Source organism: Papio anubis, chromosome 9 (genome assembly GCF_008728515.1).
Source record: "Papio anubis isolate 15944 chromosome 9, Panubis1.0, whole genome shotgun sequence".
Taxonomy (NCBI): Eukaryota; Metazoa; Chordata; class Mammalia; order Primates; family Cercopithecidae; genus Papio; species Papio anubis.
The window spans coordinates 49091684-49119671 of record NC_044984.1 but is presented as its reverse complement, the minus strand read 5'-3'; the positions used below and the strand labels follow the sequence as shown (position 1 = coordinate 49119671).

At 46.6% G+C, this 27988-nt stretch overlaps 1 protein-coding gene across 1 annotated transcript; it reads right to left on the bottom strand.

The window, feature by feature from the left end:
- Positions 1 to 387: 387 nt before the first annotated feature.
- COPZ1 (COPI coat complex subunit zeta 1) lies at positions 388 to 27988 on the bottom strand. Its single transcript, XM_031651043.1, has 9 exons — positions 27872 to 27988; positions 11551 to 11619; positions 9545 to 9626; positions 8486 to 8577; positions 5793 to 5848; positions 3440 to 3517; positions 3233 to 3284; positions 1611 to 1649; positions 388 to 792 (listed from the first exon to the last, which is right to left on the bottom strand). The coding sequence occupies exons 1-9, from the start codon at positions 27887 to 27889 to the stop codon at positions 745 to 747; spliced, it is 534 nt and encodes a 177-aa protein (XP_031506903.1). The 5' UTR covers positions 27890 to 27988; the 3' UTR covers positions 388 to 744.

Sequence of the window (27988 nt, the reverse complement as noted above, 5' to 3'; positions counted from 1 at the left end):
AGATCCCACAGGTAGTAAGGGTGGAGAGTTAAGGTAGCTAATTAAGAGACGGGCACTCACCACGGCAGTTTTGAAGCTATATGCCAGATCGGGGTAGAGAATGCATTTTATGTGCCCTATTCAATACAATTTAAATCACTGTTTCTTCCATGTTGTCCCTTCCCTATGAACTATTCCCAATACCTTTTCCAAGGCAGAGGACAGGGCAGTAAGAAGGAATGGAAGAAAACACTGAGGTCAGTAAGCGGGGCTAGGGCTTAGATTGGATAAATCCCTACCCATCCCCACCCCCACTCATTCTATAGTAAAGAATTCTCTTTCTCCCTCCCCTTGCTGGGGTGTCAGGATGAGGTCCAGGTAAAGGCAAAGGCAGGAAAACATTCAGCACATTCTTTCTCCTACTTTAATCTGAAGTGTAGCTACAACAAAGGGCACAGAATTTACAAAAATGTCAAGGCAGGGGAGCATGTGAGCATAATCCAGTCGAGAAAGAAAGAGGGTGCTTCCCCTGCCCTATTATCTGAATATGCTGGGAGCTTTACTCCCAGAACTGCAAGAAGAATGAAAAATAATAGGGAGGGTGTAGGGGAGGTTGGGGGGGACAACCACAAACAGAATGGAGATTTAAGGATCCCTGTGATCCCCGAGATGACCCTGAGAGCATCGATTGGGGAACTAGATGAAAATTCACAGCAGACATGCGAATTTTTTGAAGAGGATGAAGAGCCAGGAACAGTGGGGTCTTCACCGAAGGAGTGACCACTTGATCTGTTCTTTGGCTGACTGCAGCACCTGCAGAGATAAGAGCAGCGTTGAGGAAAGCTTGCTGACAGCGCAGGGTAAGCATGAGGGCTGGGGATCTCCTTCCCCTCACTTGTCTTCCCTGTCCTTACAAGAATGGAGAATAGAAAATCCCCAAAGGTAAAGAGATGGGAAGAAGCTCTCTAAGGCCCTAGCAGATTGTTTGGAAAATGTCAAAAAAATACAAATCCACCAAGGGGGATGAAGAAAGAAGAGGTACAAAAGAAAAAAAAAAAAAAAAAAAAACTGGGAGTTACTGGACACATATTAAAAGGGGCGGTGGGTGAGAGACGGGTAACAAATCCAGATGGACTTCTTGGTGAGAATGCCAAGCGGGTAGAAAACAGAACCCCTCCCTTCCCCTACATCAGGTAGACAATCTATCTGCAGTCAAGGTAGCAAGATGGATCTGCAAAACCTGCATATTCTAGAATATGCATTTCCAGCTTAGCCCTCATTTGAATAATAAGAGAAAGAGAGAGCGTGTGCACAAATGCACACAGACCATCTGCTTAAGGCAAGCCTCTGCTGGGGAATAAATCACTGAATGAGGCATCAGGCAGGGAAGGTTTGAAGGGTACAGAGCAAGGTTGACAGCCACTGTTCACAGGAAACTAAGAAAGGAGTTGGAAGTAGGGGTAGGGAGTAGCTGGCTGTATAAGTCCCAGTTCTCTGGAATAAGAGGGAGCCAAGAAAGATGTGTCTTGAGTCTCCAGTCTCACTCAGACTTGGGAGGTATGGGTGGAATGCTGTTCTAGCCTCTTTAGTGACCCAGTCCATCTGGAAAGGAAGAAGGGAGAAAGTCATACCTGAGACACGGTCTGCTCCGTAAGGGGGACATCTTCACCCTATGGCACAGAGATACAAGCATTTAGTGTGGGAGAAAGCTGGAGTAAGACCTGATTGGAGTCTGGTATTAGAGAAGAAAAAAGTAATCCTTTAAACTGAAACAAAGGGCAGATGCACTGAACTTCTCAGTCCCTTCTAGGGACTAGGACAGCTACAGTTTTACTTGGCCAGAGGGACTATGAACAAAAAAGGGTCATTTCATCCAGCTTCCATTTTAAGGCAGGAGGACTTCTTAAAAGATTTAACTCCATTCCGAGTAACCAGCAGGTTATGTGATCCTCAACTCTCTTAACTTGGGGGTGGAGGACCTGATTCTCTAGTCAGAAAAGGCCTTCTCTGAGTATCAGTACTGCTAGGGAAAGGATGAGGGGGAGCCAGGAGTGGTTTAATGGATCCCGCAAAGCCTGATGGGTAACGACAGCATGTTAATTTGAAGAAATAAACTGCTGCAACAGCAGCCTGAGAAGAGAAAGGGGGGAGTTGGTGGGGGGGACCCTCTCTCTTGCCACATAGAGACATATGTTAGAGGAGAAGATTAAACTATGCAAATGGAGCCCACAGCAGTTAAGGGAGAAGATTTCCCATTACCAAGCACTGTCAGCCTTCACTCTGTGGAGGTCAGAGCCAGGACATTCTGTGAATGGGGAGAATTTGCTTTGCTCAGACATCTCTGCACCCGTATAATTTGCTTGTGGGCTCTCTGCATCCACCATTATCTCCTCAGCTGACCTGGGGCCTTCTATGGTTAACTCAGAGGCCCCTTTCTGATATCACTAGCACCAAAGAGGACTGAGGTTCTGAGGTTCTGGCAAATACGTACTTCCTGATGGAGAGGCACCATCCTCAGTTATGTAACACTTTATTTATTTATTTATTTATTTATTTATTTATTTATTTTTGAGACAGAGTCTCACTCTGTCACCCAGGCTGCAGTGCAGTGGTGCAATCTTGGCTCACTGCAACCTCCACCTCCCAGGCTCAAGCAATTCTCCTGCCTCAGCCTCCCGAGTAGCTGGGATTACAGGCACGCACCACCACGCCCAGCTAATTTTTGTATTTTTAGTAGAGACAGGGTTTCACCACGTTGGTCAGGCTGATCTCGATCTCCTGACCTTGTGATCTACCGGCCTCCACTTCCCAAAGTGCTGGGATTACAGGTGTGAGCCACCACACCCAGTCCTATATAACACTTTAAAAGACAAAAAAGACACTCTTCTGCCTCAGATGATTGGATCCATCTCCAAGAAGGGAATAAGCCAACTTCAAGTTCCTTTATAATTTCAAAACCATAAATATTAGTTTATTTTATCACTTATTAAATAAATATGTATTAAATGTCCACTTTGTGCAAAGACTGTATGAGATGTTAGGTACCTTATTAGGGGTAGAAATAAGTTCTTTCTTCTTCTTTCTTTGGGACAATAAGAAGGGAAGGAAAGAGAAAGGCTGAATGTATTTGAAAGAAAAAGAGAAGGTTCTATGTATCCTATGAGCCCCAACTACTAGACACATCCAGCAGGTCTGGCTGTGGAGGGTGTTTGTGAATAGATGCGGGGATGCAGAGAAACACATTCCTGCTTACCCTTAATGCCACCCGGTGTACCACCTGCTGGGGATCACTCTCCAGGATCACCCTGCAAAAACAAAGAAGAGATCACTGTTCACTCTGTCCCGAATGCCCAACTCACTGTGGGGGAACAGGACCTCTGGCCGCTGAGCCTGCTTGACTTAGGACAGGGGCAGTTATCCCACTACCTCACCCAAGATCAAGGCAGGTCAGAGAACTTACCCTCCATCTACAATTTCATCCACAGCCAAGAACAGCCCCTCCATGTTCTCCAGCAGTGCTCGCTTTTCTACATTTTTCCTGAGTCCCCAAGAGAAGAGAGAAAAAAACCAAATTGTGTGTGAAAGAAATCCTAGGACCTTGTCTGAATTGAGGAACCTAAACTAGACCAATAAACATCTCCACCAACCACACAAAGAAGTAAATAAGGTGAAGAACTTTTTAGCTAGTTCACTCAAAACCCCTTTCTACTCTTGGTTGCTGAATAAGGAATGTATGGAAAGAGATTCAAATAATACAGTCAATTTCTGACTATTCAGGGGTTGATTATCCACAGCTATTGTTTCTTTCCTACCTGCCATGCTGCTGCTCATAACATTGCTCATAAACACTGACATCAGTGGGTGGAAAAAAATATAAACAGAGCTAAGACTCAATCTGGAGGTGGCCGGAGGTGGGAGGGGTTGAATGCAAACCTTATTTGCACTCAAGCTCTAACAAACCTCCTGAGACATTCTCTGTTCCCTCTTCTCCCTATCCCTTACCAGCTCTGCTCCGGCCCTGAAAAGAAGCCCAAAGAGGGGGCAGGGTCTGCATACACTAGCCTCAGATCCGGTGGTTGGTGCATGTGGCCTGTCACATCCGTCAGTTTGAGGCTTTCACTAGATTACCCGAAATGAAGTCTATTCATTCACCTGGATAAGAAATAAATCATCCCCTTCCTGAGGAAATCTGAGCCATTCACCCTGCTGAGTTTGCAGGGCTGAGAGTGCCTGCTGTTCTGGTCTGGATGGCTGTCTGTACTGGGTTCACTTGGGAGCTGCTGGGGGAATGAAGTTCAGAGCCCTGGATGTTTTCAGGAAAAGTAACTTACCTCTCTTCTATTACCCATCTACACGGTTAACAGAGGGCTAGTGGGGAAGTGGAAAGGGAGGAGAGGGTAAATGGCAGAAGCTTCCTGGGTTTTTTTTTTTTGTTTTTTTGTTTTTTGTTTTTTGAGACAGGGTCTTGCTATGTCGCCTAGTCTGGAGTGCAGCAGCATGATCACAGCTCACTGCAGCCTCAACCTCCTGCGCTCAAGCAATCTTCCTACCTCAGCATCCTGAGTAGCTGAGACTACAGGTATGTACCACCACACCTGGCTAATTTTTTTATTTTTTGCAGAGACAGGGTCTCACTATGTTGCCCACGCTTGTCTTGAACTCGACTTATGCAATCCTCCTGCCTGGGTGCTTCCTGTTCTATAGAAGGGAAAAAACAAGGACTAGAAGTGGGGAAAAAAAAAAAAAAAAAAACTGGGCTACGTGGCTCATGCCTATAATCCCAGCACTTTGGGAGGCCAAGGTAGGTGGATCATTTGAGGTCAGGAGTTCAAGACCAGCCTGGCCAACATGGTAAAACCCCATCTCTACTAAAAATACAAAAATTAGCCAGGCGTGGTGGCGCATGCCTGTAATCCCAGCTACTCTACTCAGGAGGCTGAGGAGGAGAATCGCTTGAACCTGGGAGGCAGAGGTTGCAGTGAGCTGAGATCATGCTACTGCACTCTAGCCTGTGTGATGGAGTGAGACTCCATCTCAAAAAAAAAAAAAAAGAAAGAAAGAAAAAAAATTGGGAGTGTTGCTTCCATTCCCGAAGTACTGAATGACATACTATCTGGGACACTTCCTTATGCTTGCCCTTTCCCTACTTCTAATGTCAAGAATGAAGCCCAGGAAAGCACCTTGAGGATGCTCAGATCTGACAGGGCCACAGGGGATTACAAGAGTAAACACAGAGGTAAAGATTCGGCTCCCTTCCAGTCCCCTTCCTTAGTAAGATCATTATTCCATAGGAGGGACATACTCTCCATCCAGTCCTCCCCAGTAGCATGAATTACTATGAATTAATAAAACCGACCTTCTTTTTTTTTTTTTTCTTGAGACACAGTCTCACTCTGTCGCCAAGTTTGGAGTGCAGTGGTGTGATCTTGGCTCACTGCAAGCTCCGCCTCCCAGGTTCACGCCATTCTCCTGCCTCAGCCTCCTGAGTAGCTGGGACTACAGGCGCCCACTACCATGCCCAGCTAATTTTTTGTATTTTTAGTGGAGACGGGGTTTCCCCATGTTAGCCAGGATGGTTCACCTGACCTCGTGATCCACCCACGTTGGCCTCCCAAAGTACTGGGATTACAGGCGTGAGTCACCACGCCTGGCAAAACCCAACTTCTTAAACTAAATCAACTCCCTGGAGCCTTTGCCAATCTCCTACAATCCCTGAGCCTGAAGATGGTTACTTTATCTCCCAAACAGAAATCAACAATGCCCTGCTGTTTCCATCGTAACTTGGGGGGAAAAAAAAAGAATGTCCTGCTCACCTCAGCATCTGGCTCAATGAGTCGAAGAGGCAGTTCAGAACTGCCATAAGCATCAGCTGTTGGGAAACAGAGGAGGCAGAAGGATAAGGTTCAAGGCCCTGAAAGCTGCTACCTAAAAACAAAACCTCCTAATTCATTAAACATCAAAAGACACAGGCTTTCACAAAGGACCAAAAACATAAGGTGGAAGTGAGAGCACAACAGGAAGAGGACCTGTGGTTTCTCATAGAAATAAATTCTGCTACATGATCCCACAATTCAACATCTCTTTTAGCCAAAAGTTTATAAACAGAACTTTCTTGTCACAGTCCTCTACAAGGTCTTTACCAACTGTATGTGTGTTACCTGATGTCTTAGGTAGAGAAATCATTAACCAAGCAATAGCTGAGGTGACAGGAAGGCTGTAGAGTTAGTGTAAAAAGCATGGACTTTAATTGGCTGGGCACAGTGGCTCACACCTGTAACATCTAGACCCTGTCTAGACCCTGACTCTATCCCAGCACTTTCGGAGGCCGAGGCAGGCAGATTGCTTGAGCTCAGGAGTTGAGACCAGCCTGGGCAACATGGCAAAACCCCGTCTCTACAAAAAATACAAAAAAAATTAGCCGGCATGGTGGTGGGCACCTGCAGTCCCAGCTACTTGGGAGGCTAAGGCAGGAGTATCACTTGAGCCTGGGAGCCAGAGGTTGCAGTGAGCCAAGACTGCACCACTGCAATCCAGCCTGGGAGACAGAACAAGAACCCTGTCTCAATTTTTTTTTTTTTTTTGAGAGTCTCACTCTTGTCGCCCAGGCTGGAGTGCAATGGCGCAATCTCAGCTCACTGCAACCTCCACCTCCCAGGTTCAAGCAATTCTCCTGCCTCAGCCTCCCAAGTAGCTGAGATTACAGGCGTCCACCACCACGCCCAGCTAATTTTTGTTGTTGTTGAGACGGAGTTTCGCTCTGTTGCCCAGGCTGGAGTGCAGTGGCATGATCTCAGCTTACTGCAACCTCCGCCTCCCGGGTTCACGCCATTCTCCTACCTCAGCCTCCCGAGTAGCTGGGACTACAGATGCCTGCCACCACACCCAGCTAATTTTTTGTAGTTTTAGTAGACATGCAGTTTCACTGTGTTAGCCAGGATGGTCTCGATCTCCTGACCCCAAGTGATCCACCCGCCTTGGCCTCCCAAAGTGCTGGGATTACAGGCATGAGCCACCGCGCCCGGCCTATGTCTCAAAATTTCTTAAAAAGCATGGACTTTAAGTCAGACAGATACGGGTTTGAATCCAAGCTAAGCCATTTTCTACATGTGTGACCCTGAGAAAGTTATTAGGTTAAACTACATCAAACTGCCACTTTTGTAGTTTTCACAATGGTCACATACAAGTAATTTCTTTTTTTTTTTTTTTTTTTTTTGAGACAGAGTCTTGCTCTGTCACCCAGGCTGGAGTGCAGTGGCTGGATCTCAGCTCACTGCAAGCTCCGCTCTCGGGTTCACAGCCATTCTCCCGCCTCAGCCTCCCGGTAGCTGGGACTGCAGAAGCCGCCACCTAGCCGGCTAGTTTTGTATTTTTTAGTAGAGCCCGGAAGGGTTTCCACGGGGGTTAGCCAGGATGGGCTCGTCTTCTGACCTCGTGATCGCTCGTCTCTGACCTCCCAAAGTGCTGGGATTACAGGCTTGAGCCACCGCGCCCGGCCACATACAAGTAATTTCTTATGGTTCTTCATGGTTTGGTTTCCTCATTTGTAAAACAAGGGCACTAATGTCTACAACTCATGGAAGTGCTGCAAGGTTTAAATAACAATGTACTTTACAAAGCACTTATACCAATAATAAGAGCTCAGTATGAGTTGACTTTCTCAAACTTTGACTTTTGCCTCAAATTATCTGGGGGCTTATTTTTATTTATCTATTCTCCTAGAATTTGCTACCTGAGGCAAATAGCTTTTTCTGTATATAGGAAGCAGGTTAGGACTATACCCAAGGTCTTCTCAAGTGACCCATTCAGAATGTATGGTTTCAACACGACCCAGGTTGTTAGCTAATTGGCTCAAACTCAGTCAGGTATGGACCCTTCATAGAAGGAGCAAGTATCTCCCTGCAATCTTGACCATACTTCAGAAATCCATCTTAAAAAATACTACTCGGGCCGGGCGCGGTGGCTCAAGCCTGTAATCCCAGCACTTTGGGAGGCCGAGACGGGCGGATCACGAGGTCAGGAGATCGAGATCAGCCTGGCTAACACGGTGAAACCCCGTCTCTACTAAAAAAATACAAAAAACTAGCCGGGTGAGGTGGCGGGCGCCTGTAGTCCCAGCTACTCGGGAGGCTGAGGCAGGAGAATGGCGTAGACCCGGGAGGCGGAGCTTGCAGTGAGCTGAGATCCGGCCACTGCACTCCAGCCTGGGCGACAGAGCAAGACTCCATCTCAAAAAAAAAAAAAAAAAAAATACTACTCAGGGAAGGGTATTAAAACATATATGATGTTTCCTAATGGATATAAAAGATCAATCTAGGAAAACTTCCTTTCTAGGCGATTCATTTGTCGGGCCATGTTTGTGAGGCTGGTGGGATCTCTGACAACTTCATTAACTTGGTCAGAAGCTAGAGGAACACGGCTCTATCAGGGCCCCAAACCAGTGGCTATGTACTGCCTGTGGTTTAGAAAGTAGGATCAGAAATAGCAAAGGGGTAGTAGGGATTCTCACCTCATTTTCATAGGAGCTGCCAATCACATAGAAATAGAGATCTATACTGCTTTTGTATACCACTGTCAGGCCTTCCAAGAGGGCAATTTCACCTGGTGGGGGAAAAAAGTAGAAAGAGTGGGTGGCCTGAGATGAGGAAGTAGGAAAGAAGGAGTTACCAGCCAGGTGCAGTGGCTCACGCCTGTAATCCCAGCACCTTGCACGCCTGTAATCCCAGTACCTTGGGAAGCTGAGCCGCGTGGATCACCTAAGGTCAGGAGTTCAAGACCAGCCTGGTCAACATGGTGAAACCCCATCTCTACTAAAAATACAAAAATTAGCCGGGCGTGGTGGTGTGCACCTGTAATCCCTGCTACTCGGGAGGCTGAGACGGGAGAACCACTTGAACCTGGGAGGCGGAGGCTGCAGTAAGCCAAGATCGTGCCACTGCACTCCAGCCTAGGTGACAGAGAAAGGCTCTATTTCAAAAAAAAAAAAGAAAAAAAAAAAAAAGCTATTACCGTGAATTCCTAGTATCCAGCTGTTTTGGGCTAAGGTGAGGCCAACTGTAATGACCTCCAAAGCCAGAAGATGATCTGCACTTCTTGGGTGGTGGCAGAAGAGAAGCATAAACTTGGGGGAGTCTAAATGTATCTTCTCTAACCACCATCCTCTGTTCCTGCCCACTATACCTATTTCCCTCCTTGTATATGAGACAGGATACTAGTCGATCCTTCGGAGGTGAAAATGCAGAGCGGTCACCTTTACAGACTTCCATTTACCTGCCCTAATGGATGCGGTACAATAAGCAGAGCTGCAGTTAAATTTGTCAAGTGAGGCTCATAAATCCAGGGACTAGACAGGTAGCTAACAGCCAACCTTCCAGCACGGTATTCCCGCGTGAGGTACACTCACCTCCCCATTACATTCTGAAGAGTTTATTATACAAGGGGAGGAAGGAAAAAAAAAAAAAAAAAAAGGAGGCAGAGTCATTTTATCCTTTCTCCGCAGCCCTGCTACCACCCCCTTTCCACCATGGTTCCCCACAACACGGGGAGTAGTGAAAGGAAAATGACCTACTGTCAGTCCGATGGGTCTTGTTGAAAATGTTCTTCTCAAAGGCCTTTTGCTCCTTGACACTGGGGTAGGTGTCGTCATAGTACTGGTCAGAGGGAAGGAGACAGGGTTGGGTCACTACAGCTGGAAGCCAGAATGATTAGTGACTATGCTTTGCCCTGGGATCTTGGATTTCTCTCCTTCAAGGCATGGGGCAAGGGAGAAATACTGACATGGAAAAGGAAGGACTGTAGAGGCAGAGAATGGGCAGTGAGTAATCTAAGAAAAATAAATAAAAGATCCTGCCACAAGCAACCCCACCTCACATTTCTAAGACTGTCTGAAGGCAGAAGCCTACCAGCCCTACGGTGAGGCTCTGTGCCTGTCTGCAATCTAGACCTCTCCTAAACCATTCTCATCAAGTGTTTCCTAGGAGCTACCCCATGTCAGGAAGCAGTCCCAGAGAACACAAAAAACACTAGAAGCACAGAACACCTCCATAGACCCTCACTCACTGTATGAAGCTAAGGCATGGGGAAAGGCTACAAAAACCTCCTCCAAAGAAAGGCAAACCCTGCCCTATAGTCTATCTTAGCTTTCTTTTCTGCAAGCTGAAAGAAGCATCCAGCATACCACTGAGCCCATTCCCAGGCTCTCCCTGGCAAGGGGGCGGAGATGCAGGCTGCTAAATCGCTAGCTCTTTAGGGGCTAATCCGTTGCAGTCAGCTGAAGACCTATGACAGGTCTGGCATTTAGTAACTGGATAACTGTTTCAAAAGGTGTCCTGCATAGTTACATCCAATTACAGGGAGGAACAGCTGGTGAATTCTAAACTAATCTCTACCTGCTGATTGATTTATGCTATACTCGCCTGGAGTTAATACACCAGGGACAGAAGAAATTTCTACAGGAGGGGGAGAATATGGAGGGAGAGAGGGGTGTCCTTTCTTCTTTCTTCCAACAGATCCAAAGTTGAAAACATCACTCTGGGAAAGTCAGGAGGTAACAAGCTTGATGGTGACTATAGACCTAGGAATGGAACCTTGGAACTGCAAGAGAACTCTCTGGAAAAACCCAGGCAGGGTGACATGGTAGAAGAGAAGGGGACAGGAATGATGGACATGGGCAGACTGCCTCTTAGCATCTACATACTGCTTTGTTAGGAACCAAGGTATCAAAGCTTTTTCCTAATCTGATGCTGACAACAAAGGAGGTCAAAGTCTGAGGACAGTAAGCAGGGCAGCAGTACAACAAAGGGACAAAAGAAAACAGGTTTTATCTGGAGTAGGCAAGATAAGATGGAAGAATTCAGGCTGAGTATGGTGGCTCACACCTGTAATCCCAACACTTTGGGAGGCCGAGGCGGGCGGATCATGAGGTCAGGAGTTCAAGACCAGTCTGGCCAACATGGCGAAACCCTGTCTCTACTAAAGATACAAAAAATTAGCCGGGTGTGGTAGTGTGTGCCTGTAATCCCAGCTACTCAGGAGGCTGAGGCAGGAGAATCGCTTGAACCCGGGAGGCAGAGGTTGCAGTGAGCCAAGGTTGTGCCACTGCACTCCAGGCTGGGCGCCAAGTGCGAAACTCCATCTCAAAAAAAAAAAAAAAAAAAAAAAAGGCTGGGTGCGGTGGCTCACGCTTGTAATCCCAGCACTTGGGGAGGCCGAGGCGGGCAGATCACGAGGTCAGGAGATCGAGACCACGGTGAAATCTCGTCTCTACTAAAAATACAAAAAATTAGCCGGGCGCGGTGGCGGGTGCCTGTAGTCCCAGCTACACAGGAGGCTGAGGCAGGAGAATGGCGTGAATCCGGGAGGCGGAGCTTGCAGTGAGCCCAGGTCAAGATCGTGCTACCGCACTCCAGCCTGGGCTACAGAGCGAGACTCTGTCTCAAAAAAAAAAAAAAAGATGGAAGTGTTCTCAAAATTATACTACTGAGCAACATGAGTTAATAGGGGATCAGGCCCAAGATTCAAATCTCAGAATAAGCCTTTGTGTTGTTCCTAAACTAATTCAAAAGGGAATCTCACCTTGGCAAAAAGTCGATCTCCATCATTGTCCAGAATCAGGATGGCTTTGACAGTATACAGGGAAGGTTCCTGAAGAGATATGAACATACCTTCAGTCCTGAGGCTCCCACCACCACTGGTAAACCAGATACCTTCCCCTAGTCCCACTGGGGCTGCAAGGGGATACAGAGGTACCTCTGTAAGTCCCTTACCTCAACATGGTCAGATTTTGATATTTCCCATTGAGAAAGACCGAGGGTAAGTAAACTGAGAAAGCATTTAAACAAAGGATTCCAAAGTACCATCAGAGAAACAGTTTATCTGACGCACAGGGGGCTTAATCCAGAGAAGTCATGCTGTTATTTCCAAATATTATGGTACAGTTATTTTCCAAATTACCCTCTCCCTTCCTGCTCTCCCATGTACAGGCGGTTATAGAATGTGACCAGATTAATTAAAAGGCACTGAACAAGGCCATTTGAAAATAGGGTTGAATGTCCTAGTATACTTGGAAGTTTCTGCAGTCCGAATGCAGTGGCAATGCAGAAACATAAAGCAAGTCTTCCCTAAACCACCCACACACTGAGCAGAGGGAAAAGAGCGTTTACACACACACACACACACACACACACACACACACACAGGCACACCAGTTCTCAATGCAGCTTAGTAAGACAGCCATCTTCCAAAAACTCTCCTATGTCTTCCAATTCTTCTACTATACCTTAACTAACACTACCAATTAACTTCCAAGGACAAAAGCCAATCTGAATTTTGGGGGAGTTAAGAAGCAGTGACAAAATGATCTGAGAAACACTCTGGGGCCTAGAGTGAGTGAGCAAGAGGGGTAATTTTTTTTTCCACTACCAAGAATCAAATAAGGAATCACAGCCTCAATCTTCATGGTTCTTCAACTGTAAGTATGTCACTTGCAAAAGCTGTGGTGGTCTGATGCTCTCCTCTACCTCTGCAACTTCCAGGAAGCCAGCTAACTAGGAGAAGAAAAATCGCAGGAGGCTGAGGCAGGATTGCTTAAGGCCAGTTTAAGACCAGCCTGGGAAACATACGGAGATCCCCATCTCTACAAAAATAAAAAAATTAGCCAGGTGTGGTGGTGTGCATCTGCAGTCCTGGCTACTCAGGAGGCTGAGGTGAGAGGATCTCTTTTTCGTTTGTTTGTTTGTTTGTTTTGAGAGGATCTCTTGAGCCCAGGAGTTTAAGACCATACCGAGCTATGACTGTGCCACTGCACTCCAGGCTGGGTGACAGAGTGAAACCCCATCTCTGATTGAAGAGAAAAACCAAAAGTGAGGGGAGACAGTGATGTGTGCATGAGAGGTATTTGCAGCCTCACATTCCTTGACTTTCTTTTTTCTTTTTTTTTTTTTAAGAGAAAAGGTGTCACTATATTGCTCAGGCTGGTCTCGAACTCCTAGGCTCAAACAATCCTCCCACCTAGGCCTCCCAAAGTGCTGGGATTACAAGTGTGAGCCACTGCGCCCAGCCTACATTCTTTGACCTTCTAATCAACATTACTTACCATTGATATCCCTTGTGCTATGAGACAAGGCTGTTGCTTTGCTACCTCTTTCCTGGCCTTATTTAAGAAACCCACAGTCCTCACAGGAGCCAAACACAAAAGTATGTGTTTGACAGAGATCCAAGAGTGGGGAGGAAAGAATCATTGCCAAGAACCCAGAAACTGTAGCCTCTACAAACATAAATTGTCTCATGAGGCTTCAGGAGGTTTATGGTTCCATGCAAAGAATCAACCCTGTTTGTGGGTGCAGAGGGGGGCAGGCAGTTCAGAATGGGAGTAAAAGGAACCCAGTCTTTTGACAACAAGCTGATGAGGAACATAAGTTTTCCCTACTTGAATTCTTGAGGACTGCAATTTTTGTTTTGTTCGCTGGTTTATCCCATTTGTCCAGAACAATGCCTGACACATACTAAACTCTCAATATTTGGTGAACAGTTGAGAGAATAAAGGAACTTTGAGAATAAAGTTAAAATATCTTGATGCAGTATGCATCTAGGGGACTACTTATAATTAGACTTCCACATATAAGTGGATTTTCTGATGTAGCCACTTTGGGTGATATTACTACCAACTTTATCCCTCCTCTGATAAACCCTCCTTAGAGATGCCCATCCTGTATACATAACACTCTGGAATAAACAAGGCATGAGTAACTCCTCTCTCAAATTAAAGAACTTTGTTGCCTAGTGGAGGGAAGTCCTCTAGAGTCTAGTCTTAAAAGGTCACAGGTAGAAGCAGCCCTCCTAACTCCTAATTCCTCACAGAAAGATCTTCCCTTAAAGCAGGCTCAGTTCTGTAACAACTTGGGTCCTCAATTCCAAAAGGGAGACAACAATGGGAATGAGTTTTCTTAATGGAACAAAAGAAATCCAAAAGGAAGGAAATTTAGACAAAATCATTTTTTCCCACAACCTTTTCCTGGAATTCTTTGGCCCTGTTCCTCCATCCACATTCATAGCAACTTTAGAGAGCTGCCCATTAGTTTAAGCTGGGCATTAACCTGGCATAGGAAACTGGTTCTTGCAGCCATAGAGTTTGGCATCCCTAGAACCCAAAGAAACGAAAAGCCCTAATGGCCACCAGCCAACTGGGAAAGTCAGTCAATGTCCTTTGTGGCCAACAGGGTGTGAGTGCCTACGACAGCCACACCGGCAAAGAGAGAACATATCCCTGGGTTCTGCTCCTGGTTCTTTTCACTGGCTTCCTAGAAGACATTATCAAAGAAACCCCAAAAATAGAAACATTGGATCTTCCTGGGAAGAATAAAAGACAGGCTAAGGAGGACAAGGATAAAGACTAGATTTGACACAGAGCTTACTGGAGCTCTCAAAAGGGAAAGAAGGCATTACAGAAAAGGCTGGTCATTTCAAATTTCCAAAGGAGGAAGCATACTAAATAAAGCTGAGAATTTAGGCAGGAGCTTAAATGCCGCTTCAATTCTCCATTCTGCTACAGCTGGAGCCAGCAGCTTCTTTACTTCTCCTGCCACCTCCTGACTGCAGCTGGTTCCACTTCAGCCTGGGGCTTTTACCTCTCAGGAGTGGGGAGGGCTATGCCATAAAACTAGCCAGTTTAAAGGCCCCAGAAGTCATTACTGATAATGTAATTTCATTTTAAGTTTTTGCAAAGGGCAAGTTTATAAATAACTCCCAGCTACTGAGAAATGGGCTTCCAGGACAATGGACTAGGCTTGACCTTGTAACACATTAAATGCTGACTGTTGAGAAAGACCTTATCAGCTTAGGGCCACATTGAAAGAACTTAAAAAGGTCTATTCTTCCTTCCCACTCCCAAAATGGGTAGCTGCTAGAAAGCTTTCGAGACAAAGTTCTGTGATGCACTGACTTTCAGAGAGCCACAGCCTGAGTGTATAACAGAACTTCACCTCAAATGCTAATCATGCTTGGAAATGAGGTATAGGCAGATTGTTTTTGTGGGAGGTTGGGTGACTTAGACAGATTTTCATGTATTTATGTTTTTATTATCAAGAAAACAAGAATGCTGTCCTCAAGACAGGTGAAACACCACAGAACAAGCAACTAGGCTGCTGCAAATGAATCTTTGATCTCAGGGGCTTCTTTTTTTTTTTTTTTTTTTTTTTTTTTTGAGACGGAGTCTTAGTCTGTCGCCCAGGCTGGAGCGCAGTGGAGCAAACTGGGCTCACTACAACCTCCGCCTCCCAGGTTCAAGCGATTCTCATGCCTCAGCCTCCCGAGTAGCTGGGACTACAGGTGCACACCACCACGCCCAACAAATTTTTGTATTTTTAGTAGAGACGGTGTTTCACCAAATTGGCCAGGCTGGTCTCAAACTCCTGAACTCATGATCTGCCTGCCTTGGCCTCCCAAACTGCTGGGATTACAGGCATGAGCCCCCGTGCTGGGCCTCAGTCAGGAGCTTCTAAAGCCTGGTGAAAAGTATCAACATCTCCAAGAACCCTCTCCCCTAGCACATAGAGGACTAGAGGGGAAGAGTCATTCCCAGTGCTGCCCCCTGTGGGCCTTCTTGGTGACCTGCAGCTTCCACAGGATTATAGTCATTAGCAAAAATATTTTTCAAAGGCAGCTCTGGATAAAAGCTATTTGTGTGTCTTGTAGGACAAACTAGTAGAGATGGGCCCTGAAAAATAACTGAATTAAGTCTCTTCACAATGTATATAGTAAGAGAACCCTTTGGGGTAAGATCTTAGTAAGCCACCAGAAGACTAGGGGAATAGTGTTTGGGGACGATAGAGGATACCTGGGAACTATGATGAATTATTTGATTCATTTAGGGGAAAAAACCAAGAAGCCTTTATGGAGGGAATTACAGGATGCTAGCTACAGAGCTGAAAGAGCACAAATAAGAATCTGGAGGCCAGGCGCAGTGGCTCATGTCTGTAATCCTAGCACTTTCGGAAGCTTAGAAAGGAGGATCACTAAAGCCAGGAGTTCAAGACCAACCTGGGCAACATAGTGAGACCCTGTCTCTGTGAGAACTTTAAAAAAAAAAAAAAAAAAAAAAAAGCCAGGCATGGTGGCATGCACCTGTAGTCTCAGCTACTCAGGAAGCTGAGGCAGGAGGATGGCTTGAGCCTGGGAGTTCAAGGTTGTAGAGAGCTACAATTGCGCTACTGCACTCCAGCTACACAAAACAGTGAGAATGCCTCAAAAAAAAGATGCTGACTGAGATCACCAAAAAGTTCTTCATTGTCTACTTTAAAAATAAATCCTTCCAGCCTGGCCAACATGGTGAAACCCCGTCTCCACCAAAATTACAAAACTTAGCCAGGCGTGGTAACAGACGCCTGTAATCCCAGCTACTCAGGAGGCTGAGGCAGGAGAATCGCTTATACCCGGGAGGCAGAGGATGCAGTGAGCTGAGATCGCACCACTCCACTCCAGCCTGGGCGACACAGCAAGACTCCATCTCAAAAAAAAAAAAATCCTTAAGGCCATACCAAAAGGGGTTACCCTGATGTGGCAATGGGTCTTGATGAATTAAAAACTGTAACAAGATTCTCTCTTCTCTCAATCCTGTTTACAAAGTAAAACTAAGATGGTAAAAACTAGAAGGAGAAATTCCTAGATACCACTCCCAGCTCCACATGGCTAAGTAGGTATACTTCCTGACTCTGTGCCAACATTCCTTTTTTTGTCAGAGTTTCACTTTGTTGTCCAGGCTGGGGTGCAGTGGCACCATCTTGGCTCACTGCAACCTCCGTCTCCCGGGTTCTAGCAATTCTTGTGCCTCAGCCTCCTCAGTAGCTGGGATTACAGGTGACTGCCATCAGGCCAGGCTGATTTTTTGTATTTTAGTAGAGATGGGGTTTCACCATCTTGCCCAGGCTAGTCTCGAACTCCTGAACTCAGGTAATCTGCCTGTCTCGGCCTCCCAACATGCTAGTATTATAGGTGTGAGCCACTGCACCTGGCCTCTGTGCCAACTTTTTTTTTTTTTTGAGACGGAGTCTCGCCCTGTCGCCCGGGTTGGAGTGCAGTGGCACGATCTCGGCTCACTGCAAGCTCCACCTCCCAGGTTCACGCCATTCTCCTGCCTCAGCCTCCCCAGTAGCTGGGACTACAGGTACCCCCCACTACGACCAGCTAATTTTTTTGTATTTTTGTTTAGTAGAAATGAGGTTTCACCATATTAGCCAGGATGGTCTAGATCTTCTGACCTCGTGATCCACCTGCCTCGGCCTCCCAAAGTGCTGGGATTACAGGCGTGAGCCACTGCGCCGGGCCTGTGCCAACTTTTTTAAAATTAAAAGCTCCTCTGGGGTTAAGGGCTCCAATTTGCCAGCCACAATCCTATGGACTTCAGATGAAAAGAAAAGAAGAATTAGCTAAAGTCTTTGACAGGGAAGAGCAGTTTTTAGGTATCAGATTTTTTTTTTTCTTTTTTGAGACAGAGTGTTGCTCTGTTGCCCAGGCTGAAGTGCAGTGGTGTGATCTCGGCTCACTGCAGCCTCTGCCTCCCAGGTTCCAGCAATTCTCCTGCCTCAGCCTCTCAGGCAGCTGGGATTACAGGTGCTTGCCACCATACCCAGCTTATTTTTGTATTTTTAGTAGAGATGGGGTTTCGCCATGTTGGCCAGGCTGGTCTTGAACTCCTGACCTCAGGTGATCTGCCCGCCTCGACCTCCCATAGTGCTTACAGGCATCAGCCACAGCACGCAGCCTATATCAGATTTATTAATATTATTATCATTTCTTGTCGCCCAGGCTGGACTGCAGTGGTGCCATCACAGGTGACTGCAGCCTCAACCTCCCAGGCTTAAGCAATCCTCTCCCTTCAGCCCCCCAAGTAGCTGGGACTCAGGTACATGCCACCACACCCTGCTAATTATTTCTGGATACAAACAAGATTAGATTCAAAAAGCACAGCTCAGGAAAGAGTGGGAGCCACTAGTACCACAGAATATTACCCAGCTGACATGATACCAAATATTGGTTATAAAGAAAAAACTCAACACATGACTCAGGAAGAACTGACTGGAGGAAGAGACACCTACAATCTTCCTATCTGACACAGACCCAAAACATGTAAAGCACAGTCAACAAGAGTTTTGATATTACAGGAGAAAATGTCTCTAAACTCCTACAATCCATCTCATAGGGACAGGGTCTTGCTATGTTGCCCAAGCTGGACCTGAACTCCTGGGCTCAAGGTGTCCCGCCTCAGCCTTCCAAATAGCTAGGACTACAGGCATGCACCACCACGTCTGGCTACAATACTTGTATTATAATCAGAATCAGTCATTAACTCAAGTTTTCCCATTCTCTGAGATTCGGCTTCTACATCAGAGAATGAGAGAGAGGCTTGATCTAGATCAGTTAAGGTTAATGCCTTTTTTGAGTTACAGCAGACCCCTTTGATAAACCAATTAAATCTATGGACCTTATTCCCAGCAAAATACATTCACAATTTTTTTTTTATTTCATGGCTAGGCATGATGGTTCCCACCTGTAATCCCAGCACTTTGGGAGGCCAATGCGGGGGCAAATCGCTTGAGCTCAGGAGTTCGAGACCAGCCTGGGCAACATGGTGAAACTCTGTCTCTACTAAAAATACAAAAAATTAGCTGGGCATGGTGATGCATGCCTGTAATCCCAGCTATTCAGGAGGCTGAGGCATGAGAATTGCTTAAACCCCGGAGATGGAGGTTGCAGTGAGCCAAGATCATCGCACCACTGCACTCCAGCCTGGATGATAGAGCGAGACTGTCTCAAAAAATATATATATATATAAAAATAATTTTTTTATGATTTCAAAGAGTTCATAGAGTCGAGTTTAGAATTAAATGAGATTCTCTCTGAATATAAGAAGATGGTGTGGAGGGAGCAGGAAAAAGAGGGGAAATGAGTAATACTTTTGTAAATCACCCCCTCTACTCTACCTGGCACCCAGTAATGACTTCAATAAACGTGTGTGTGGCCTTCATAAATTAATAAATATGATTGAGAAAACTAACAGTCAGCAGGGGGAATAAAGGTCAGCAACCACACCCCCTCCAGCTTTCTTTTTTTTTCCCTACTTTTTTTTTTTTATTTTAAGACCGAGTTTCATTCTTGTTGCCCAGGCAGGAGGGCAATGGCGCAATCTCGGCTCACTGCAACCTCCACCTCCCAGGTTCAAGCGATTCTCCTGCCTCAGTCTCTCAAATAGCTGGCATTACAGGCACCCACTACCACACCTGGCTAATTTTGTATTTTTAGTAGACAAAGTTTTGCCATGTTGGTAAGGCTGGTCTCGAACTCCTGACCTCAGGTGATCTGCCCACCTCAGCCTCCCAAAGTGCAGGGATTACATGCATGAGCCTCCATGCCCGGCCACCTCCAGCTTTCAATGGCTGAATTTGGTGACTGTGAAATGGGCAGGACAAAGATAACCAAACCCTAAGCTTTTTAGGAATGCAAAATCTCAGGTTCTTTCTCAAAACTCAGAAAGCCTGTCTGTTGGAGAATCTTTTTTTTTTTTGAGATGGAGTCTCACTCTGTCGCCCAAGCTGGAGTGCAGTGGCTCACTGCAACCTGTCTCCCAGGTTCACGCCATTCTCCTGCCCCAATCTCCTGAGTAGGTGGGATTACAGGCGCACACCACGACGCCCGGCCAATTTTTGTATTTTTGGTAGAGACAGGGTTTCACCACGTTGGCCAGACTGGTCTCCAACTCCTGACCTCGTGATCCGCCCACCTCGGCCTCCCAAAGTGCTGGGATTACAGACATGAGCCACCACGCCCGGACTTGCTGGAGAATTTTTTACCCAGGGGTCACATAGTCCCTAATTCTTCAACTATCATGGAAGTGAAAGATCACAGAAATGAGGGACAAAGCAGGACTGCTGGGAAGAGAGATGAACTGAATAAGGAGAAATCAGACTGAACTCCAGACCTGAGGCCTGAGAGCACCATTAGAACATTTTGCCTTCTCAGTTTGGTAATCCAGGGGCCCTCACTTAAATATCACTCAGAAAAGGAAAAAAATCAAACGGGGCTAGATCCATTCCTGATGAGTCCTCGGTCACGATTTGTATCATGATTTATCCCCCCACAGCCCCCTGCTTTTGCTCCTGAAAACAGAAAGCTAGTCTCTGAAAGACTGAATTGACAGCCTCTGTGTTATCTTTCAGTCTATTTATGCCCCCAAATCAACCCCTAAAGGAAAACTGCTCTATTCTCCTCTGGTTTTAGTCCCCCTCTAAAATTACACAACAGAAAAGGAGTTGCAGAAAATTAGTTGACCGAGCTATCCAGCGCAATTGGCTATGGATGGGATATCTGCATTGAGAGTGAGAAAATGGGCCGGGCGCAGTGGCTCACGCCTGTAATCCCAGCACTTCGGGAGGCCGAGATGGGTGGATCACAAGGTCAGAAGTTCGAGGCCAGCTTGGCCAACATGGCGAAACCCCGTCTCTACTAAAAAAAAAAAAAAAATCAGCCAGGCACGGTGGCGGGCGCCTGTAATCCCAGCTACTCGGGAGGCGGAGGAAGGAGAATTGCTTGAACCTAGAAGGTGGAGGTTGTGGTGAGCCAAGATCGTGCCATTACATTCCAGCCCGGGCAATGAGAGCAAGACTCTGTCTCAAAAAAAAAAAAAAAAAGAGAGTGAGAAAATAAAAAGCCGAATAAAAAAGCAGGCTTCATCTGCAGCATCTATAACTTAATTACACAACAGGAAGGACTTCCTGAAGAGATGGGTGTGGTCAAACACCAGAAGAGGTGACACAGGCTAGGGAATGTAAGGCCAGGAGAGATCCCCCTAATAATCTGATGTAAGGAAACCTATTCTGCCCAGAAACAGGAAGGACAGAATGTGAGAGGGCCCTTGTAAGCACAAGCATCTTACAAGTGCATGGACTCATTCTCCCAATCCATCTTCATCAGCTGTCCCCTGGGCACTCTGCCTTTCCTCTTCCTAATTACTCCAGCACAAGTGGGTACATAGGTACTGATTCTTTATCCCTGCTCCATCTAATTTGCTCCTCTAGTTTCCCTTTCCACAACCTGTTTTCTTGTCAACATCCAGACTCTAACCAAGTCATGTCAATGGAGTAAAGTAAGAAACAGCAGCAAGTATCTACATAAAAAAGACCCTAAACCTGCCACTAGGCTCCCTCAAATACCTGGATAATTGCATTCATCCTCTGCCTCCCAAGGCTGACCTAGCTTCTCAAGGGTCTGGTTTTCTTCACATGGAGGCCCCCTCCTCCTCTTCTGACCATGTGACAGCTCCCCTAGATCTTTGATATAATTTATACCTTGCCAGGGACCAACTCTTTCCCACCACTGTGAAGGAGAGGGAAAAATATATATAAATACGTCGGAAATCTATAACAAGGTCTTCTTGGAGGGCAAGACATGGGGAGAGTTAGAAGCAGCATCAATTGCTCTTTGGGGGTTTTAGTTCAAGCCGAGGTCTGCTTCCAGCAATCAACCATTAAAACAAGCCGGCCAGAGTAACAGCACAGTTTATTCTGATCATTTAATTTGAAGTGTCAATAAATTAAACTTCAATCAATTAAACTAGGTGTGCAATAACCCAGATGGACACCCCGACACCAACATAATCACAATAAAAATTTTTATTGCTGCCAGGGACCTCACCGGGGGCAGTGCTGGCACAGCTCGCGCCCTAGCTGAGAAATATATCTCCACAGCGCAGGAACGAGGAGATTGCTTCTCCTAACGAAATGGAGGGGCCAGGCACCAGCAAGGACGCAGCTGGGAGAGGGGCACAAGGGACTGCCAGGAACGAGATGGGAGTGCTTTAGGGGCTTAATGTAATTGATACCTTTGCCCAGAGCAGGGGGAGGGGGGCATTTAGGCCAAGTACCTCTACTGTTAGTGCCAAAGGAATTTAACAAAAGCCCCATTAAGATGATTCAGGAAGCGAAGGCCAAGGAGCAATATCAACCTTTAAAGTCATTGACGTATTCTGCATAGTTTCCTCCTCCATATATACTCATATCCTTGTGCACTTTGGATGGCCTGATTTTTGCATGAGGCTTAGAATTTGGGATTTGGTCATGGTTTTAAAATATTAAGGTAAGAGAAATTACAGAATTAGAAGTCTAGTCTGTAAAGCACTGGAGAAGCACTCTGAAAGTGAATCCAGAGAGGATTAGGAAAAATAAAACCTATGAACAAAGATTTAAAGATCTAAACCGATACAGAATTCAGTTTTTTTGTTTGTTTGTTTTTTGAGACAGAGTTTCACTTTTTGCCCAGGCAATGGCCCCTCGGCTCACTGCAACCTCCGCCTCCCAGGTTCAAGCGATTCTCCTGCCTCAGCCTCTCGTGTAGCTGGGGATTACAGGCGCATGCCACCAGGCCCAGCTAATTTTTGTATTTTTAGTAGAGACGGGGTTTCACCACGTTGGTCAGGCTGGTCTTGAACTCCTGACCTCAGGTGATCCACTCACCTTGGGATTACAGGCGTGAGCCACCAAGCCCAGCCCAGTAATTCAGCTTTAAAGAAAAAAAGTAAAGAGGGAAGGAGGAAGGGGAAATCCTTATCTTTAAGATTCCATAGGTTATTAATGGAGAATGGTGACCTGCAGAGATCCTCTCCATTTGCAACTCAAAAAGGGAGACCCAGCAGAAACAGCAAGAGAGAAGAAGCCAAGTCCAAAGATGTAGGCTGAGATCACTATTACTAAGTACTGGGAACTAAAAGAGATGAAAGGGTCTCTTTCCTTAGAGCCTAAGGAAACCCAAGAGAGATTCGACAAATCTGCTTGAAAGCTATAGCTGGATTACTTAATTCAAGAAAGAAATGTGACCCATTGTAAAGTACCTAAACGAAGGGAACCTATTGTTATTTAGAAATTCCACAATCAATGCAACTTTGATCAACAGTTCTTCTTGACCCCCTGTATCTTACCCGTCCCTTTTTCTCAACATCCTGCAGCTATGTATGTACCTTGTAGAGGTAAGGACAAAAGAATATGCTTTGATCAGATTGTCCCTAACAGCACTACATAGGTTTGCCATAACAAAGAATCAGTGTGGTTTTAAAAGCAAAGTCCAGGGTTACCTGACCAAGTTAGCAGCGATCTGTCAATGCAGCCTATTAGGCATAGATTAAAGCAGAAGAATAAGGTAGAAGCAGGCTGAAACAGACTTCACTGAGGAAGCAGAGACAGAGAACTAAGGGAAGAGAAATGTGACAGAGAGACTTTTTCTTCTTGAGTCTTGCTCTGGCGCCCAGGCTGGAGTGCAGTGACACAATCTCAGTTCACTGCAACCTCTGCCTCCCAGGTTTAAGTGATTCTCTTGCCTCAGCTTCCTGAGTAGCTGGGATTACAGGCGTCTGCCACTACGCCCGGCTAAATTTTGTATTTTTAGTAGAGACCAGGTTTCATCATGTTGGTCAGGCTGGTCTCGAACTCCTGACCTCGTGATCCACCCACCTCGGCCTCCCAAAGTGCTGGGATTACAGGCGTGAGCCACCGTGCCCGGTCTTTTTTTTTTTTTGAGATGGAGTCTCACACTGTCGCCCGGGCTGGAGTGCAGTGGCACGATCTCAGCTCACTGCAACCTCTGCCTCCCTGGTTCAAGCGATTCTCCTGCCTCAGTCTCCCAGGTAGCTGGGACTACAGGCACACACCACCATGCCCAGTTAATTTTTGTATTTTCAGTAGAGACAGGGTTTCACTATGTTGGCCAGGATGGTCTCCATCTCTTGACCTCGTGATCCACCTGCCTCGGCCTCCGAAAGTGCTGGGATTACAGGCATGAACCACTGCACTGCGCCTGACAGAGATACTTTCACATATAACTCCCCCAACTTACCCATTACACACAGGCCCATTGTTAAAAAGGCTCCCCAAGTATTATCTTCCTCATTCCTTTACCTTTAAACAGGCTCCCTTCTAAATATACATAGGTAAGTCTAAAAATTTCCAAAGAGGCCGGGCGCAGTGGCTCAACCCTGTAATCCCAGCACTTTGGGAGGCCGAGGCGGGTGGATCATGAGGTCAGGAGATCAAGACCATCCTGGTTAACACGGTGAAACCCCGTCTCTACTAAAAAATACAAAAAACTAGCTGGGCAAGGTGGCAGGCGCCTGTAGTCCCAGCTACTTGGGAGGCTGAGGCAGGAGAATGGCGTGAACCTGGGAGGCGGAGCTTGTAGTGAGCTGAGATCCGGCCACTGCACTCCAGCCTGGGCAACAGAGCGAGACTCCGTCTCAAAAAATAAATAAATAAATAAATAAAAACTTCCAAAGAAACCAATTCCCTAGAATCTATCCTAGTCTGTTAATTGCATTTGGGGGCAAGTTTTTTATTCTTATTTTTTTAGAGACTGGGTCTGGCTTTGTCACCCAGGCTGGAGTGCAGTGGCACAATCATAGCTCACTGCAGCCTCAAACTTCTGGGCTCAAGAGATCCTCCTGCCTCAGCCTCTCATAGTGCTGGGATTACAGGCGTGAGCCACTGAATTCAATCTCTTACTTAAGAATATCTGCGGGCCGGGCGCGGTGGCTCAAGCCTGTAATCCCAGCACTTTGGGAGGCCGAGACGGGTGGATCACGAGGTCAGGAGATCGAGACCATCCTGGCTAATACGGTGAAACCCCGTCTCTACTAAAAAATACAAAAAACTAGCTGGGCAAGGTGGCAGGCGCCTGTAGTCCCAGCTACTTGGGAGGCTGAGGCAGGAGAATGGCGTGAACCTGGGAGGCGGAGCTTGCAGTGAGCTGAGATCTGGCCACTGCACTCCAGCCTGGGCGACAGAGCGAGACTCCGTCTCAAAAAAAAAAAAAAAAAGAATATCTGCTGCCAGTGGCCAGGCACGGTGGCTCACATCTGTAATCCCAGCACTGTGGGAGGCCGAGGCAGGCGGATCACGAGGTCAGGAGATCGAGACCATCCTGGCTAGCATGGTGAAACCCCATCTCTACTAAAACTACAAAAAATTAGCTGGGTGTGGTGGTGGGCGCCTGTAGTCCCAGCTACTCGGGAGGCTGAGGCAGGAGAATGGCATGAACCTGGGAGGCGAGGCTTGCAGTGAGCTGAGATCACGCCACTGCACTTCCGCCTGGGTGACAGAGTGAGACTCTGTCTCAAAAAAAAAAAAAAAAAAAGAATACTTGCTGCTGGGCACAGTGGCTCACTCCTGTAATCCTAGCACTTTAGAAGGCTGAGGCAGGCAGACTGCCTGAGCTCAAGAGTTCAAGACCAGCCTGGGCAACACAGTGAAACCGTCTCTACTAAAACACAAAAAAATTAGCCAGGCGTGGCAGTGTGTGCCTGTAGTCCCAGCTACTCGGGAGGCTCAGGCAGGAGAAATTGCTTCAACCCGGGAGGCAGAGGTTGCAGTGAGCTGAGATCACAGCACTGCACTCCAGGCTGGATGACACAGTGAGACTCCGTCTCCAAAAAAAAAAAAAAAAAAAAAACAACATACTTGCTAACTGGCCAGGTGCAGTGGCTCACACCTGTAATCCCAGCACTTTGGGAGGCCAAGGCAGCAGATCACTTGAGGTCAGGAGTTCAAGACCAGACCAGCCTGGCAAACATGGTGAAACCGTCTCTACTGAAAATACAAAAATTAGCTGGGCATGGTGGCACGTGCCTGTAATTCCAGCTACTCGGGAGGCTGAAGCACAAGAATTGCTTGATTCTGGGAGACGGAGGTTGCAGTGAGCCAAGATAGTACCACTGCACTCCAGCCTGAGTAACACAGCCAGACTCTATCTCAAAAAAAAAAAAAAAGAATATTTGTTAACTGCCTGGTACAGAAAATATTTAAAACTACTCAGATTTTAAGCTTTTTACCTATATTTGACCAACCGACATAAGGAATTACCTGTCTTTAACATTCTGAAAGAGAGGAATTAAAAACTGTTATTCTTTTATCTGACGAGGATCTGAATATGTATGCATAGGAGATCTAAAGGAAAATAAAAGACAAGCTTCTTTGGAAAGAGGCCTGGAGTTCAAGCCAATTAAGGAAGGAGGCTGGGAGTTAAATTCCTACATTATACTACCTACCTACCTACCTACACACACACACACATACACACACACACACCCCTCCAAATCGCAAAATAGGGCACTTTTGAGAGAAATTATCTGGTTCAGTTCTAAATAAGGGGTAACAGGTATTTTATTTGTTAGAACAAGCATAAAGCATCATATGGACAAGAGGGCTAATACACTCCTTGTAGCGACCACAATTCTCATGTAACCAGAAAGGGAGAAATTAGCATCCTAGATCATACAATGAGAATCCCTGGCCAGGCGCGGTGGCTCACGCCTGTAATCCCAGCACTTTGGGAGGCCAAGGCGGGCAGATTATGAGGTCAGGAGATCGAGACCATCCTGGCTAACACGGTGAAATCCCATCTCTACTAAAAAATACAAAAAATTGGCCGGGCGCGGTGGCTCAAGCCTGTAATCCCAGCACTTTGGGAGGCCGAGACGGGCGGATCACAGGGTCAAGAGATCGAAACCATCCTGGCGAACATGGTGAAACCCCGTCTCTACTAAAAAATACAAAAAACTAGCCGGGCGAGGTGGTGGGCGCCTGTAGTCCCAGCTACTCGGGAGGCTGAGGCAGGAGAATGGCGGGAACCCGGGAGGCGGAGCTTGCAGTGAGCTGAGATCCGGCCACTGCGCTCCAGCCTGGGCGACAGAGCGAGACTCCATCACAAAAAAAAAAAAAGAAAAATACAAAAAATTAGCCAGGCATGGTGGCAGGCGCCTGTAGTCCCAGCTACTCGGGAAGCTGAGGCAGGAGAATGGCGTGAACCAGGGAGGCGGCGATTGCAATGAGCCGAGATCGCGCCACTGCACTCCAGGCTGGGCGACAGAGCGAGGCTCCGTCTCAAAAATAAATAAATAAATAAAATAAAATAATTCCTGGCCAGGCGCGGTGGCTCACGCCTGTAATCCCAGCACTTTGGAAGGCCGAGGCCGGCGGATCACTTGAGGTCAGGAGTTCGAAACCAGCCTGGCCAACATGGTAAAACCACGTTTCTACTAAAAATACAAAAAAAATTAGCCGGGCATGGTGGCACGCGCCTATAGTCCCAACTATTCAAGAGACTGAGACAGGAGAATAGCTTGAACCCGGGAGGCGGAGATTGCAGTGAGCCAAGATCGTGCCACGTGTGCACTCCAGCGTAGGCGACAGAGCAAGGCTCGGTCTCAAAAAAAAAAAAAAAAAAAAAAAAAGAATTCCTAAGGTCCAATGGGTAGAGAAAAGGAGAACAGAATAAGGAGTCTGGAAAAAATATTCCACAATTCATGCTAACTTTATCAGGTATCCCAGAACTTTGATGAAACACTGATTCTTTATCATGACAAACCTATTTAATAGGGATTAATAGGAAACCCAAGAGAAAACAGTTTCCTGAAAGAATGTGGCAGGGAATCAGCAATGGAGAGTCAAACTTGGGAAACCATCAGGAGGAGCCTGTAACGACAAAACATCTGTATTCTTTTCTTACAATATGGGGTTAGTTTGGTGGTTTGGGTAAATTAAAATCAGGATATCATCCACAATGCTAAAAATAAGGGGAAACCTGAAGAGTCCTAATCCAGTACGCTTACAGGTCTGTGTATCCTAAGGAGTCCATGTGCTACCTTTAACTTTCCACCGACTCTATGCCCTCTCCCCGGCAGGGCTTCCTACTCTAAACCAAGGCTTTAGCTCCTACACTAGGCCACACACTTATTCCAAGGGTCGGCAGAACCGTCAGTCCCCAAGAATTACCCAGAACTCTCCTTCCCCGTCTCCCACTTGGGCTGCACCCTGACTCCCGGCCCCTGTGGACAGCACAGCATCTCTGCTGCCCCTCCAGCTCCTACCAAAATCAGCGCTTCCATCTTGCCCCGCAGCTGGTGCCGACGTGGAGCCGCAAAAGTAACGCCACCGCTGATTGGCCATACGTCCCCATTAGGCCCTACCTAGGATAAGGATCATTG

Excerpts from the sequence above, each read along its gene's own strand:
- COPZ1 (XM_031651043.1), bottom strand. Across the intron at positions 8,578-9,544 it reads CAAGACCCATCGGACTGACA|GTGAAATTGCCCTCTTGGAA; the intron begins GTAGGTCATTTT and ends TTCCCCCACCAG. Across the intron at positions 5,849-8,485 it reads GCAGCTCCTATGAAAATGAG|CTGATGCTTATGGCAGTTCT; the intron begins GTGAGAATCCCT and ends GTTTCCCAACAG.